Below are 14,561 nucleotides of genomic sequence, written 5' to 3'. Positions count from 1 at the left end.
CAAGGTACACCTGTGTCATGAATGGAGTAACCTGTTTAATCCTTATGATTGGAGGCATAGAAAGTTCAGACTTTTTAATTATTTAAGAGCAAAATTGCTGCTTAAAATTTGTTATCCATCAAAATAGGGGAGGAGGTTAACTCTGACAAAGCATGTGACAATGAAACTGAAAATCAAAAGCAAAAATACTGCATGAATTACACATAAATTTTCATCAGATTTGGTGATAGCCAAGCTTAGGGTGAAAATTCACCTGGATTGAAATTAAAATTGCACAAAAATTGCTTTATTTCTCAGTAGATTCTGAAAATTGGAATTTGAGCTTTTTTTGTGAAAAAAAAAACAAAACAATTCACTGATGACATCTATTTCGGAAAACTGCAAACTAGATGACAATATTGTTAATTTACAAAATTACATATTATCAAAATCTCAGGCAAACAAACTTGATAACAGGATATAATTCAAAAATTTAATAAGAACAAATTTTTGAGAGCAAAACATATGTCTTAAAAGACATAAGTTTATGTCTTTTAAGGTGATGGTAGATTACATTATTGTCATGGGAATAGTAATAACTAGTGATTAACAGTTTTTTTTTTTGAAAAATTAGGAAACACTGTCAAGCTTTCTAGAGGATCAAGGATCTAAGATAAAATCTGATGCGTTGGAGCAAAATGGAACACAAAAAGGGGCGCCGGCACCCCCCCCCCCCTGCACAAAATTACCTTACAAGCAAAATTGAGCTGCCAGAGAAAGTACAAAATAGTTACCTCAAAATGTCAATCAGATGTCTGAAGGGGTAACAAAAGAACCAGATATCAAAAACAGTTTTAGGACAGGCGCTGCTTGGCCTCAAATCACTTTCAATTTATGCAAAAGGACTACAACTCTCAATTTCCGATCGAATGAGCATCCTCCAAAGTTTCTAAGACCACAAGGGGGAGATTGGGGTTGAGGAAGGGGCAGCCCCCTCCTATATGGAATGAAATCTTCTAATTTTGGGGTTTAATGCTACCCTTTACTTACACAATAAGAGCACAGACCAGAATATTCCCAGAAATCAAGAGGGATTGAAGATCAATTTCGGGGGGGGGCTGTCTGGTTTTCTGGTCACTTTCAATTTAAAGAAGGGCTAGGACTCAATTTTGGACCACCCTTCCCCTAAAAAAAACCTTATATTTTAATAATAGACAACATGCATAGCTTACAGCCCAGGCCCTGGAGGTTAGAAAGGGGGTTGTCAAGCCCAGAGGCATGCTTATTTGAACTTCAAACTATTTTTAACAAAATGGTAGACTCAAAATTTTGACAGAATACATTTAGGGGAAAGAAATGGTGTGGGAAATGGCTTGTTGCCCTCCAGCCACTTTTGACTCTTAAAATGCAGCACTAGAACGTTTAATTTGCAATCGAATGAGCCCCCTCTGACGTTTATACGACGATCCCTTCCATATGAAGTGTCTCTGGGAAAACCAAATAGATAACAATACATTTTAACTGTTTTAACCATTATGGCTCTTTATTACAGGCCTATAGCATTATCTCTGACTTAAACAGGTAAGTAGAACTTCCAATTTCACTTCTAATGAACGTCTGAAACTATTTAGGGCTAATATGGGAGGGGTGGGGGCACCAAAACCCCACAGAAAGAGATAGTAAACATCTGAGCAAAAACGCCATCTACATTACAGAAAAATAAAGTGACACTTATCTTGGCTACAGTAATTCAAAAGGTGGTATGGTATCCAAAAAATAAAAGGGTCATACAATTAGGGTTATACCCAACCTCATTGAAGGGAGGCATGAGACACATCTGTGGGGATATCTTTTAGTTCAGCCTAGGTTAGTAGGCCATCCTTGCTTACATTCAGCAAGAGCATTTAAGGGTAGGCTTATGTTCACCTTTTAGCTAGCAAATAAACAAAAAAGCAAAAATTTAGCCTACCAATTAGCTGGTAAAATTCTACTTTAGCTACTTTTGGCTATCTTGGAAAGGGGTTAGTTTAGGAAAATGAAACTTTCAGAGATAAGTTTACAGGCTAAAGCAGTGCTTCCATTCCACTAATGTGGGAATAAAGTATATAAGTGCAAAAAAAAAGAGTAGAATTAAAGTAGGACACAATCCAGAAGTATGTTATTGTGTTTACTATTTGAATGGGAATGTTAACAAAATTGATTCTTATGCTATATTACCTGTGTTTCTACTTTAAATTTTTTCAATCCCTTAAAGGCTGGTGGAAAATCCCTATTTTCAATATCAAAATCCCTCAAAGTTTCCCTATTTTCTTACTTCTTTCCAAGTTACATGTAAAAAAGACCTATTAGGCTGACTTTTAATAGCATTTGTTCAGGACAACTTATTTTGCAACTCAAGACCTTTTAAGTGTACCAAAATATCTTCTTTTGATGTTTAAAACAATGCTTTGTATTTATTGACTAATTAAGTTTAAGTTTGGTTTTGATTTATAGATTCCAGGTCCAGATCTCAGATTCTGGACCATATGAATGTATTTTATTTATTTGTTTCTTTTTTTGCCATTATTTTTTACTTTTGCAATACCCTCGTTTTTATTTGAACTGATACAAAGGATTAGCATGAATGATATCCAGCCAGTCACTTTTTCCTGCATTATTTTTATTTTGACTTTTTTTTTGTATTGGGTTGATAATTTGAAGCAGAATATAGTAGCAAAAATGAATCACATAAAGCTTGACTTAAGGACAGCGCCTGCATTTTGATCTTTTGAATTATTCAATTTTAACTAGTGTAGACTGCTACCTGGATCCCAGTTTTCCAGAAAATGCCAAATGTAGATGCACTTTAATTTGTATTCAGAAAAATTTAATGAGAATTACCAAATAATAAGATTTAAGAAAAAACACCAAATACTAAGAATAATACCCCAAGTTAACATTGTTGTTGCCATCCCCATAGTCTTTACCAATGCCTAAAAAAGCAACACATTCAGACGCAGTCACATCAGATTTCATTTTTTTTCTTTAAACTCTTGATGAATCTAGGGGGGCTAAGCTTCATCCCATACTTGACAGAAATCATTGCAGCCAAAGTTACATTTTTGAGCCCATTCCTCTTTTCATTTTTTACTGTTTTCAGAATGCTGAAAAGTCTTTCTGTGACAACATTTGAGCAGAGAAGTCCAAAAATAAACCAAATGACATGAAGAATGCTAGTGAATTTTAGCCCTCCACTTGGCGTCTTGATGGGTGCCACCTGATTCCAAAAATCAAACCTTCAGTCCTTCCCCATTGGTTATTTTGTTTCAAATTTTGCAGGTCTATCGAATTCCAACAAAAACTAGAACATTTGTCAATCGCTTGTGCTGAAATCCCACTGTTGTATCCAAAATTCCTATTTCCATAACAAAAATCCATAGGCTCGGCAAGGAAAAAAGTGGAAATCCAAATTTAAAGTGGAAATAAAGTACTAAAGTAGGTAAAAAAATATTAGAGGAGAAACATTCAAAATAAATTAGTCTACTCTAAAATATAGTAGAAATGGAAGCACTGGGCTAAAGTATGGGTAAATTTTTACCAAATCATATTATTGATTTACAAATAAAGTGAATATACCACTTGATGCCTTTTTTTATGCTCTTTCCAAATACAATGATCATTTTTGTCAGAAATGCATTTTTACCCCCACACCTATATACCAATTCAAGGTATAGCCTATATTTGCACATTAGGGGATGGGGGTAAAGTTTAAACTGACCTCCCATTTACACCAGAAATAAAATTTATTTCTTAAGAATACCTTCCCGGGACATAGGCCTAGGCTACTTTAACCTGTAGACCCATCCCTGAAAGTTTCATTTTCCGGTAAAGTTCTATGAAACCATATTATTGAGTTAGGACTAAAGTGAATATCCTACACCATTTGATGCCTTTGGTAAAATTCTACTTTAGTTACTTTTGGCTATCTTGGAAAGGGGTTGGGTTAGGAAAATGAAACTTTCGGGAATGGATGTACATTCAAAGGTATATCCCGGGACGGTCCTTTGAAGTCCCTCCCTCCCCGCCTCCCCCCCCCTCTATAACAAGTTAAATTAATTCACATTACTAGTTGGTTTTAACTCATATTTCATCCTATATTACTATCATAAATATAAATCACTGCTTACCTTACACAACTTCTGCTTTTAACCTTGTTCATTAAAATATATTCCAAAATCCTATTTAAATCCTAAGCCATTTAATTTTCAACCTATGCTGAGTTTCTCTATGGTATATGAAACCAGGTTTGTTGTGATGTCACACTTGCCTTATCAGAAACCCTTACCCTTAAGGGTAGCAGGCACATGCCAAACAACTCTGTTGATAAGACCATTTAAACTGTATTAATTAGGGAATGGATTTGAAAACATCAGAATGGACTTCAGAGGACACGTTATATCACGGGAAGATGTTTTTGAAATCCCCCTTCCCCCCAAACTCAAAATTTTCCAAAATTCTACTTTAGAAGCTTTTCAAATATTTCTAAAGCACTAATAGATAGAGTGCTAAAAACATCAGAATCGACTTCAGAGGACACGTTATATCACGGGAAGAGTTTTTAAAATCCTCCTTCCACCCAAACTCACCAATTTTCCAAAATTCTACTTTAGAAGCTTTTTAAATATTTCTAAAGCACTAATAGATAGAGTGCTAAAAACATCAGAATCAACTTCAGAGGACACGTTATATCACGGGAAGAGGTTTTTAAAAAATCCCCCTTCCCCCCAAACTCAAGATTTTCCAAAATTGTACTTTAGAAGCTTTTTAAATATTTCAAAAGCATTAATAGATAGAGTGCTAAAAACATCAGAATCAACTTCAGAAGACACGTTATATCACGGGAAGAGGTTTTTAAAATCCCCCTTCCTCCCAAACTCAAAAATTTCCAAAATTTTACTTTAAAAACTTTTTTAAATATTTCTAAAGCACTAATAGATAGAGCACTACAAGTTTCAGAATCGACTTCAGAGGACACGTTATATCACGGGAAGAGGGTTTTAAAATCCCCCTTTCCCCCTAACTCAAAATTTTCCAAAATTTTATTTTTAAAAGCTTTTTAAATATTTCTAAAGCACTTATAGATAGTGCTAAAAACATCAGAATCGACTTCAGAGGACACGTTATATCACGGGAAGAGGTTTTTAAAATCCCCCTTCCCCCCAAACTCAAAATTTTCCAAAATTCTACTTCAGAAGCTTTTTTAAATATTTCTAAAGTGCTAAGACATAGAACGCTACAAACAGCAGAATCGACTTTAGAGGGCAATTTGTGTCATGGGAAGATGTTTTTGAAATCCCCCTTCCCCCCAAACTAAAAATTTTCCAAAATTCTACTTTAAAAACTTTTCAAATATTTCTATGGCACTAATAGATAGAGTCCTAAAAACATTAGAATCGACTTCAGAGGACACGTTATATCACAGGAAGAGGTTTTTAAAACCCCCCTTTCCCCCAAACTCAAAATTTTCCAAAATTTCCGAAGTCGATTCCAAAGTCGATTCTGATGTTTTTAGCACTCTATCTATTAGTGCTTTAGAAATATTTTAAAAGCTTCTAAAGTATAATTTTGGAAAATTTTGAGTTTGGGGGGAAAGGGGATTTTAAAAACATCTTCACCTCATATAATTTGTCCTCTCAAAATGATTGTGAGGTTTTTAACGCTCTATGTCTTAGCGCTTTAGAAATATTTAAAAAAGCTTCTAAATTAAAAATTTGTAAAATTTTGAGTTTGGGGGGAAGGGGGATTTCAAAAACCTCTTCCCGTAATATAATGTGTCCTCTGAAGTTGATTCTGATGTTTTTAGCACTCTATCTATTAATGCTTTAGAAATATTTAAAAAGCTTCTAAAGTAGAATTTTGGAAAATTTTGAGTTGGGGGGAAGGGGGATTTTTTAAAAACCTCTTCCCGTGATATAACGTGTCCTCTGAAGTTGATTCTGATGTTTTTAGCGCTCTATCTATTAGTGCTTTATAAATATTTAAACAGATTCTAAAGTATAATTTTATAAAATTTAGAGTTTGGGGGGAAGGAGGATTTTAAAAACCTTTTCCCATGATATAATGTGTACTCTGAAGTCGATTCTGATGTTTTAGCACTCTATCTATTAGTGCTTTAGAAATATTTTAAAAGATTCTTAAGTAGAATTTTGGAAAATTTCGAGTTTGGGGGGAAAGGGGATTTCAAAAACATCTTCCCGTGATATAACGTGTCCTCTGAAGTCGATTCTGATGTTTTCAAATCCTTTCCCTAATTAATACAGTTTAAATGGTCTTATCAACAGAGTTGTTTGGCATGTGCCTGCTACCCTTAAGGGTAAGGGTTTCTGATAAGGAAAGTGTGACATCACAACAAACCTGGTTTGATATACCATAAAGAAAGTCAGCATGGGTTGAAAATTAAATGGCTTAGGATTTAAATAGGATTTTGGAATATATTTTAATGAACAAGGTTAAAAGCAGAAGTTGTGTAAGGTATGCAGTGATTTATATTTATGATAGTAATATAGGATGAAATATGAGTTAAAAACAACTAGTAATGTGCAGTAATTTACCATTATATAGAGGGGGGATGAGTGGAGGTAGGTACTTCAAAGTACCTTCCCGGGACAAACCTTAGCATGTACATCCATCCCTGAAAGTTTCATTTTCCTAACCCAACCCCTTTCCAAGATAGCCAAAATTAACTAAATTATAATTTTACCTATGCCTTTTTTATGCTTATTTCTAACATAATGATATTTTCTTTTTTAATTTATTTTCAGCCCCCCCCCCCCCTATAAATTCCCATTACGGGTTAGGTATAGGCTATATAGGCCTAGGGGGGGGGGGCTGAAATTCATTTCCGATAGAAATCCTTATTATATTCGTAATCAGCATAAAATAAGGCATCGAATGGTGTATTCACTTTAGTCGTAACTCAATAATATGATTTCGTAGAACTTTACCCATTTTCCTAACCTTTTTCCAAGATAGCTAATGTAGAATTTTACCAATTACCCTACTTTTATACAGAAAGCCTGAATACACAGCCAAAACCAAAATAGACAAACCTGCATTATGCTGAAACTCATTTTCAGTCTTAAATGAATTCAAAATATTTTTGACAGCTATTGCTGATAGTGAAGCTGAACTGAATGGAAAGAATCAGTTGCATTTTAATAGATATTTACAGGTGGCGAGATTCACTTAAAGAAAAAACACGACGAAAAAGAGCTACACATAGCATTTGAAAATACAACCCATGAATAAATATGATTGTCACAAAATTGAGATGTTATAAATTCATATTCCTAGAAAATTTTGTCATTCACCCTGATTGTTACTGGCTTGCAGTTAACTCGAAATAGTGATTTTATGAATATAAAAACTAGGTTTTGCTTTTGAACTAATGAAAATAAAAGAAAATGCACTGTTCTCGTGGATGTCGGTAGCGGTTTTAGGCCTCATGTTCTAAGGGCTGGACCCGGGGGAGAAAAGTATACCACAGGAGAGTAAAAATATAAAATAAAAGGAATTTAATGTCAGAAGAACTGGGGATCAGTTGCTTCCCCTGTCCCCTGATCAGGTCTAGAACACCCACTGGTGGATGTGATTGAATTATATAACAATCTTTTTATAGCCAATACAGTATTTGATCATAAAATGGTTCATAAGTTAACATTGTATTCAACAAACCTCATTGATTATGTTATTATTAAAGCGTAGACTGGCAGGATTAATTCAAGATACCAGGGAATATAGGAGTGCTGTTATTGATGTTAAAAGTAAAGATTACCATCTAGTAGTGTCTAGGGTTAATCTAAAGCTAAAATTTAGGAAAGATAATTATCAGAAAGCTAACTATATGAAAAGCTAGGAATATTAGTGAAAATGCTTTTAGTTTAATAAACAAGCATATTTCGAGGAAGTTTTTTATAATTCACCTTGATTATTACTGGCTTGCAGTTCACGCAAAATAGTGATTTTATGAATGTGATATTTTAAAATCTTGTTCCTTATTCAGCATATTGCACTGGCATGTTAATAAATTGAGAAGGAGTACAGTAGTCAATCTGGACTTGCCCCCAGGGGCGAATCTCCAGCATTTTTATTGGGGGGGGGGGGGAAGAGGGGTTCATATCTGGATAGTCAAGGGGCATGGGCTGTATAATATTTTTTTCAAATAATTGGGGGGGGGGCAACTACACCCTTGCTCCCCCCAAACAACTCCCCTGCCTGTCCCAGTTAAAGATAGGAACGGGGCCACAAAAAGTGATAAGGAAAGAGTTAAAGAGATCTATAGAGGAAAATGAAAAAGTTTGTAATAACTTGGATGTGAAAGAAGATCTGTTTTGTGAGGAAGAATTAGCGACAGTATTAAAAGGATAAACATAATAAGGCCCCAGGTACCATGGGCGTATGGAAGGGGGGGGGCAGGGGAGGGCAGCTGCCCCCCTAGAACTTGAAATTTACGATAGATATTAGCGAGAAATTTTTGTATGTTGGAATTTTTTGTTGGATTTTACCTGGTAGATGGTTAAAAAAGCTGGAAATAAACAGAAATTTCCAAATATCGTTTGCGATATCAACATTTACGTTCGATCTTCAATATTGACTTTCGGTCCGACATATAGATAGGAGACTGACCCACGATCGGCTGATTTTGACTTGTTTAATTCTCCATGAAGTGATTCAAGCGATATAAATTTGCTGAGCATGCCAAAGCAAAAGTAACTCATTCAATACCATCATTGAAAAAGACAATTAGAAATACCCCACCATTTTTCCACATGGATGCCTCTCTATCCAAGTGGTCAAGAGTGCCAAGCCTGGGCTAACCCGGCACTGGTTTAGCCGTCTCTGCCTTATTTTTGGCCACCGGACAAAAGAAAAAGAAAAGTGATCAGGGGAAAATTAAAGCTTGTTTTTCAGCTATAAAATTAAGAAATAATATGGTCAGCATTAAAAACTACAAAACAAATTTCATTAAGGTTTAAAAAAACTAAAGAGTATTAATTTCAAATTATACATTGACTGATCAACACCGAAAGTAAGCCGCTCCGCTAATCTTGGTGTTCTACCTTTCAGTGGTGGCAGTTTTATTTCAACTTCTGTCTTTAAGACACTATCCATCTCGTCAGTTGGTGCAAAGTCTCTTGCTCCAGTCTCTTTCCAAAAGTGGACCTGAAGTTCTTCAGTTGCTACTTTTTGATAAAGATAATATTGTGAACAGAATTCCCTTTCTTGCTCTTCAACTCATCAGAGTGTTATCACCAGCCTTGACTTTCTCAGTGTCAAATTAAAATTTGCTGGTAGGGGGCTTGTCTTCAATGTCTATGCTGGGGTCTGAATAGTTGTTGTATATAGGATCATCTACGTCAGAATCGTCACTCTAGCTGTAACTCTTGTTGCGAGACACACCTTTTGCTTTTTAGTCTTTTCACTTGTCTGACTTTCTTCCGTCCCAGGACTAGGGCTTTTTGGCAGATACAGCTTTTATCCTAGCAATAATGCATTCTTTCATGGGGGTGTCAGTGAGCACTTCTGACTCTTTCATATTTTTTTCCTGTTGATTTTTTGGGTTTGACTTGATTGATAAAATGCTGCAAGTAAAGCAAAGAATGAGAGGCAGTCATCCAGACAGAAGTATTTTCTGAGCTGATTGTGATGGTTTCTGGTAAAGCTCCCCTGAGTAAAATTTCCAGACACTATTTTTGTGGGGGAAATAAGTAGTGGAGAGACTGTGTTCCCAACACATTAACACCAGCACAAATCGTGGTCAACTGACCTGTTTCTGCTGACTTGACCTTCCCTACTTACTTCTGGCCTTGCTGTGCAATGATTTTACCAGGCTTGTGGATTTATTCAGACCTGATTCGTGAAAATTTCAAATGTCTTGTGGTCTGAAAATTTTTTTATATAGGCCTCGCTCCAGGTTGCTAAAGAAAGCTCCTACACTGACAGTTGAAAGCAGTTGTCCGTCATAGGCTTGTACTTTTTGGCGTTCTTACTGATAGAGTTTTAAGGCAATCCATAAAACCACGGTACCAATCTTTACCTGTAATTCCTCCACTGTGTCCGCTGCCTTTGCAGTTCCGTTATCTGGTACTTTTATGCTCTTAATAATAGCATAAGTGTATACAAATTTACGCGCTTCTAGGGGAATACAGTCGAAATCATATCAGCTACCGTTTTCAAGTAAGTTTTTAGTCTTTTTTCTTGTTCCTGTGTAAATAATTATCATGTGATGTAACAGGGTGTAAAGAAACTCAGGTCCAGACTTTTTAGAGGGATATTCAGCTTCTCAGCTTTTTTTTATGTAGTCTTGCAGCGTTCCTCTCGGGACACCCACGATACTTCCAGAGAATCCAACCGACTTCTTGTAGAATAAGACAGAAAAAACTGCTATTTTATTTTCTTCTGGATGACAGCCACCTTTCTTTCTTTTTTCTTCTGTTTTACTTTTAATCATTTTATCTTGAATGAAATTTAACAGGAAAAAATAGAACTTCAGTTCACCTACTGTTCTGACAGGATTAAACAACGCCAGAATTAACACAGTTTTGGGTTTTAAGCTTGCCTTCAACCTTTAAATATGCTGTTTACACAGCTTTTACAAGCATAACCCAGCTTTGGACAAGCTGGTAAGGCAAGCTGAATTGATCCTGGGTACTGTGAATAAACATGGAATTTCGTTATCCCGCAGGATAAAAAAATGGTAACAGTAAATTCGTGAACATGACACGTCTCGGAATGTGCCAAAAACTGGCAATTAATAAGAGAATATAATGTGAGATAACAACGCGAGTTTTCTAGTATTCGTAATTAGGCGTAGGCTTTCAGACAAAATTGAACAAAATTCCAGAGTTAATCACCATAAAACCTGATCCAATCTGATATTTTTTGGTGAAAGTAATAATTAAGGTCAGACATTTTAAAAACATACACTGCCATCTGTCAGAGCTTTTATAATCCACCAGAAGCCCCATAGGTTTTTATATTGAAACTGTTTGCTTTTGCTAAACGTGAGCCGGTCTCCCCTATACCAATTTTAATATTTAATTTTGCCCAACTGTAAACTTTTGAGTTGATTTCTTAGAAGAAGCTGTTATCTAACCATAATGTGATTTGTGTCAAATCACTTTTGTGGTGTTTATGTTTTCTGGAAATTGGAAGTAGGATGGTGGGTATCTTATATTATACTATTGCAGGAAAAGTAGAACATGGAAAATGTTACAGGCCAAGTTTTAGCGAAATATAGAATGACTAGTTTCTAAAGACCTATATTCAAAGGACCTCGGGAAGTATTAGTAAGACCCCTCCCCCTCCATTTCAGAAGCGGCTGCCCCCCCTCTACACAGGATGCTGTCTACGCCCATGCCAGGTACTGATATTGTGGTTAGTGAGTTTCTTAAATATGGTGGCTCTAAGATTAGAAATAAGTTACTGTTGATTATGAATTGGATTTTTTTGAAAGAAAAAAGTACCTAGCGATTTTAGAAAAACCTTAATTAAACCACTGTATAAGAAAGGTGATATGAATGAGTGTCGTAATTATCGAGGCATTAGCCTGTCCTCTGTAAGTAGCAAATTACTTAGTAATATGAAACTTTTTAGACTGAGAGATGCTGCAGACAAAGTTATAAGAGAAGCACAGAGCGGTTTTATAAACATCTTTTCGTGGTATTTTTATTGAAAGGGGGTGTGTTTTCGTAACGTCATCTATTAAATGTTAAATTCTAGTTCATCTAAAAATTGTAATATAATTAAAAAATAAAAACGTGGTCCGTTTCAATTCCATCTTACACTTGACGAGTTTAAGCCTCACTCATCAATTGCGAAACATGCAAAGTATGTTCATTCAAGTTGTGCTTTATTTTCAAATGATAAAAAATTGTTTCAAACATTTTATTACGTATAAGAGACAACATAAATTAAACTTAAGTTAAATGATTATGCTTCTTTAAATAGAGATTTAGGAGAATACTTACTCATCACATTAAGCATAGGTTTAATTAAAAGTGATCTGATATATTACGTTAAGGAGGGTACAGCCCCTTTCATATATGGAATAATGTCTGTTCGTTATAAGTTTTAATGTCGCTCCTTACTTTTAATAAGAAAACTTGTTTTTTATTTAATTTCTGAACGTTTTTCAACTAATGCAGGTTTGAATTTAACTCTGCGTACATGAAAAATTAAAACGGAATTTGCATATTAATTTTGGTAAAATTTCCCCCTGTGTAAAATTTCCTCTGGAAAGTTCACCATCCAGAAACTACCCTCCCAATGTGAAAATCTCCCCGTATAAAATAACCGCTCCCCCACCGAAAATATTTCCGGTTAAAAAACAAAATAAATGTTGGAAACATTTTTACGCAATTAGACGGGAGGTCTTTGACCTCTATTCTTACGTCCCGAACCCTCAAAACCTCAAAAAAATTAGACATTCTGCTAAAATTTTCGTCAAGGACGCTCAATTCATCAGAATAATCGGAGTCTAAAAGAGTTTTACTTTCCCATTTGATTCCTTGCTCTTCCATTATTTTTGCCGTGTTCCTTGGGAAAAAGTCCATACAAAATAACGTATATATATATATATATATATATATATATATATATATATATATATATATATATATATATATATATATATATATATATATATATATATATATATATATATATATATATATATATATATATATATATATATATATATATATTTATATATATATATATATATATATATATATATATATATATATATATATATATATATATATATATATATATATATATATATATATATATATATATATATATATATATATATATATATATATATATATATATATATATCAGGATAGAACGCAACTCTGATGAACTCCTGATCGAATAAGAAACCAGCCGCTAAAACTCATTTCTTACATATACCGCAACAATGTTAATATAGTACATAGCACCAATAACTCTTATTTATTTATTTCGTATACTATACAAAAATAGGACTTTCGCTAAAGATGTTTTATTGGCTGAATCAAGTGCTTGCTCGTAATATATAAAGCTAAGGACTAAAGAGGTCTGGTGACTCAGGCACACTCAATTATTAATCAAAGAGTAAAAATTTCGTCGACAAATCCTCTCCCCTTTCTAAAACCAGACTGTTCGCTTGAAACCTTACCTACAGAATCTCTAAGTCTAAAATGTATCTTCATACTAAATAATTTTCTTCCTATAGAAACCAAGCTAATGCTTCTGTAATTGTCACACCCACTCTTATCAACTTTCTTATAGATGGGTTCCATCAATTTTGTTCTAAAATCGCTAGGTACTTGCTTTTTTTTAAAATCCTGTTCGTAATATTCAGTAATTTCACAACACTCTAATTTCACAGCCTCTATGCTTAAAAACTAATTTACCACACTATCAGCACCTTGGGCCGTATTATTTTTCAATCCTTTTAGTACTGTACCAAGGCCAAGTACAGTGTTAAGTTCTGGACCATTTTACGATCAGACACGGTATTTGTTATAATAAGATTGCTAAATAATTCAATCACATTCACCAGTGGCGGTTCTAGACTTGGGTAGAAAGGCAGCTACCCCTCCCAGTTTTTCTAACATCTGACATTAAATTCCTTTTATTTTTATTTTTAACTTCTGTGGTATACTTTGCCCCCTTCCCCCAGATAATGAGGTCTAAAGCCACTGCTGACATCCAAGGTAACAACGAATTTTTTTTTATTTTCATTGAGTCAAAAATAAAACCTTTGTTGGTTCTAAATTCATGAGTTTGATACTTTCTATACATCGTTGCGCAGTTTGTGTTTCCATATGTGCAATTTGACTTGAAATGCTAGATACTACTACTACTACTAACAACTCACCGCAGCACCAAGCCGTCTGAGGCCAACACAGCTATGCACGCTCCTCCTCCATCCCAATTTATTCAAAGACTCCCTTTTTACACCCTCCCACGATGTTCTCATTTACCATAAATCTTTCTTTATGACATCCTCCCACATTGTCGATCGAACTTACACATAAATTACTGAAGATTGTGAAAACGATTTTTGTAAAAACGGAAGTATCCAGGGATGTTAGACAAGCCATAGTTAAACACCTATATAAGAAAGGTTATAAGACTGAGTATGGTAATTACAGAGACATTATCTTGGTTTCTGTAGACAGTAGAGTACCTAGCATGACCCCACTTATCAGAGTAAGAAATGCTGCATATCTAGTTTTGAGAGTAGTATTGTTTTAGGAAGGAGAGAACATGTATTGACAAAACTTTTATTCTTCGATTAAATAATTGAGAAGTGCCTGAATCATCAGACCCCTTCTATGCTCAGTTGTATAGGTTATGAACAGATATCTGATTCAGCTGATGGAACACCTTTAGTGAAGGTTCTACCTTTTTATGGCATACTAGATAAATACATTAAAGTGATAAGTACTATGAGAGACAATAATAAAGCTGCAGTTCGAGTAAAAAGTGAGGCTAGTAGTTGGTTTGGCGTGGAACCAGTAACTAAGCGCGGTTGTTTCCTATCTTTGTTT

The 14,561-nt window shown here is 34.7% G+C and overlaps 1 protein-coding gene across 1 annotated transcript in view; it reads right to left on the bottom strand.

The window, feature by feature from the left end:
* LOC148949305 (terminal nucleotidyltransferase 5C) overlaps positions 1-7,105 on the bottom strand; it is an 88,282-nt gene extending 81,177 nt beyond the window's left edge. The window contains exon 1 of the mRNA XM_089093328.1: positions 7,068-7,105. Coding sequence (XP_088949454.1) covers positions 7,068-7,088 — 21 coding nt within the window. The 5' untranslated portion in view covers positions 7,089-7,105. The remainder of the gene's footprint in view (positions 1-7,067) is intronic.
* Positions 7,106-14,561: the final 7,456 nt, after the last annotated feature.

Source organism: Artemia sp. Qi Xiang Cuo, chromosome 8 (assembly GCF_049724085.1).
Source record: "Artemia sp. Qi Xiang Cuo chromosome 8, ASM4972408v1, whole genome shotgun sequence".
Lineage (NCBI taxonomy): Eukaryota > Metazoa > Arthropoda > Branchiopoda > Anostraca > Artemiidae > Artemia > Artemia sp. Qi Xiang Cuo.
Note: the sequence above shows the minus strand (reverse complement) of the source record. Positions and strands in the feature narration are given on the sequence as shown.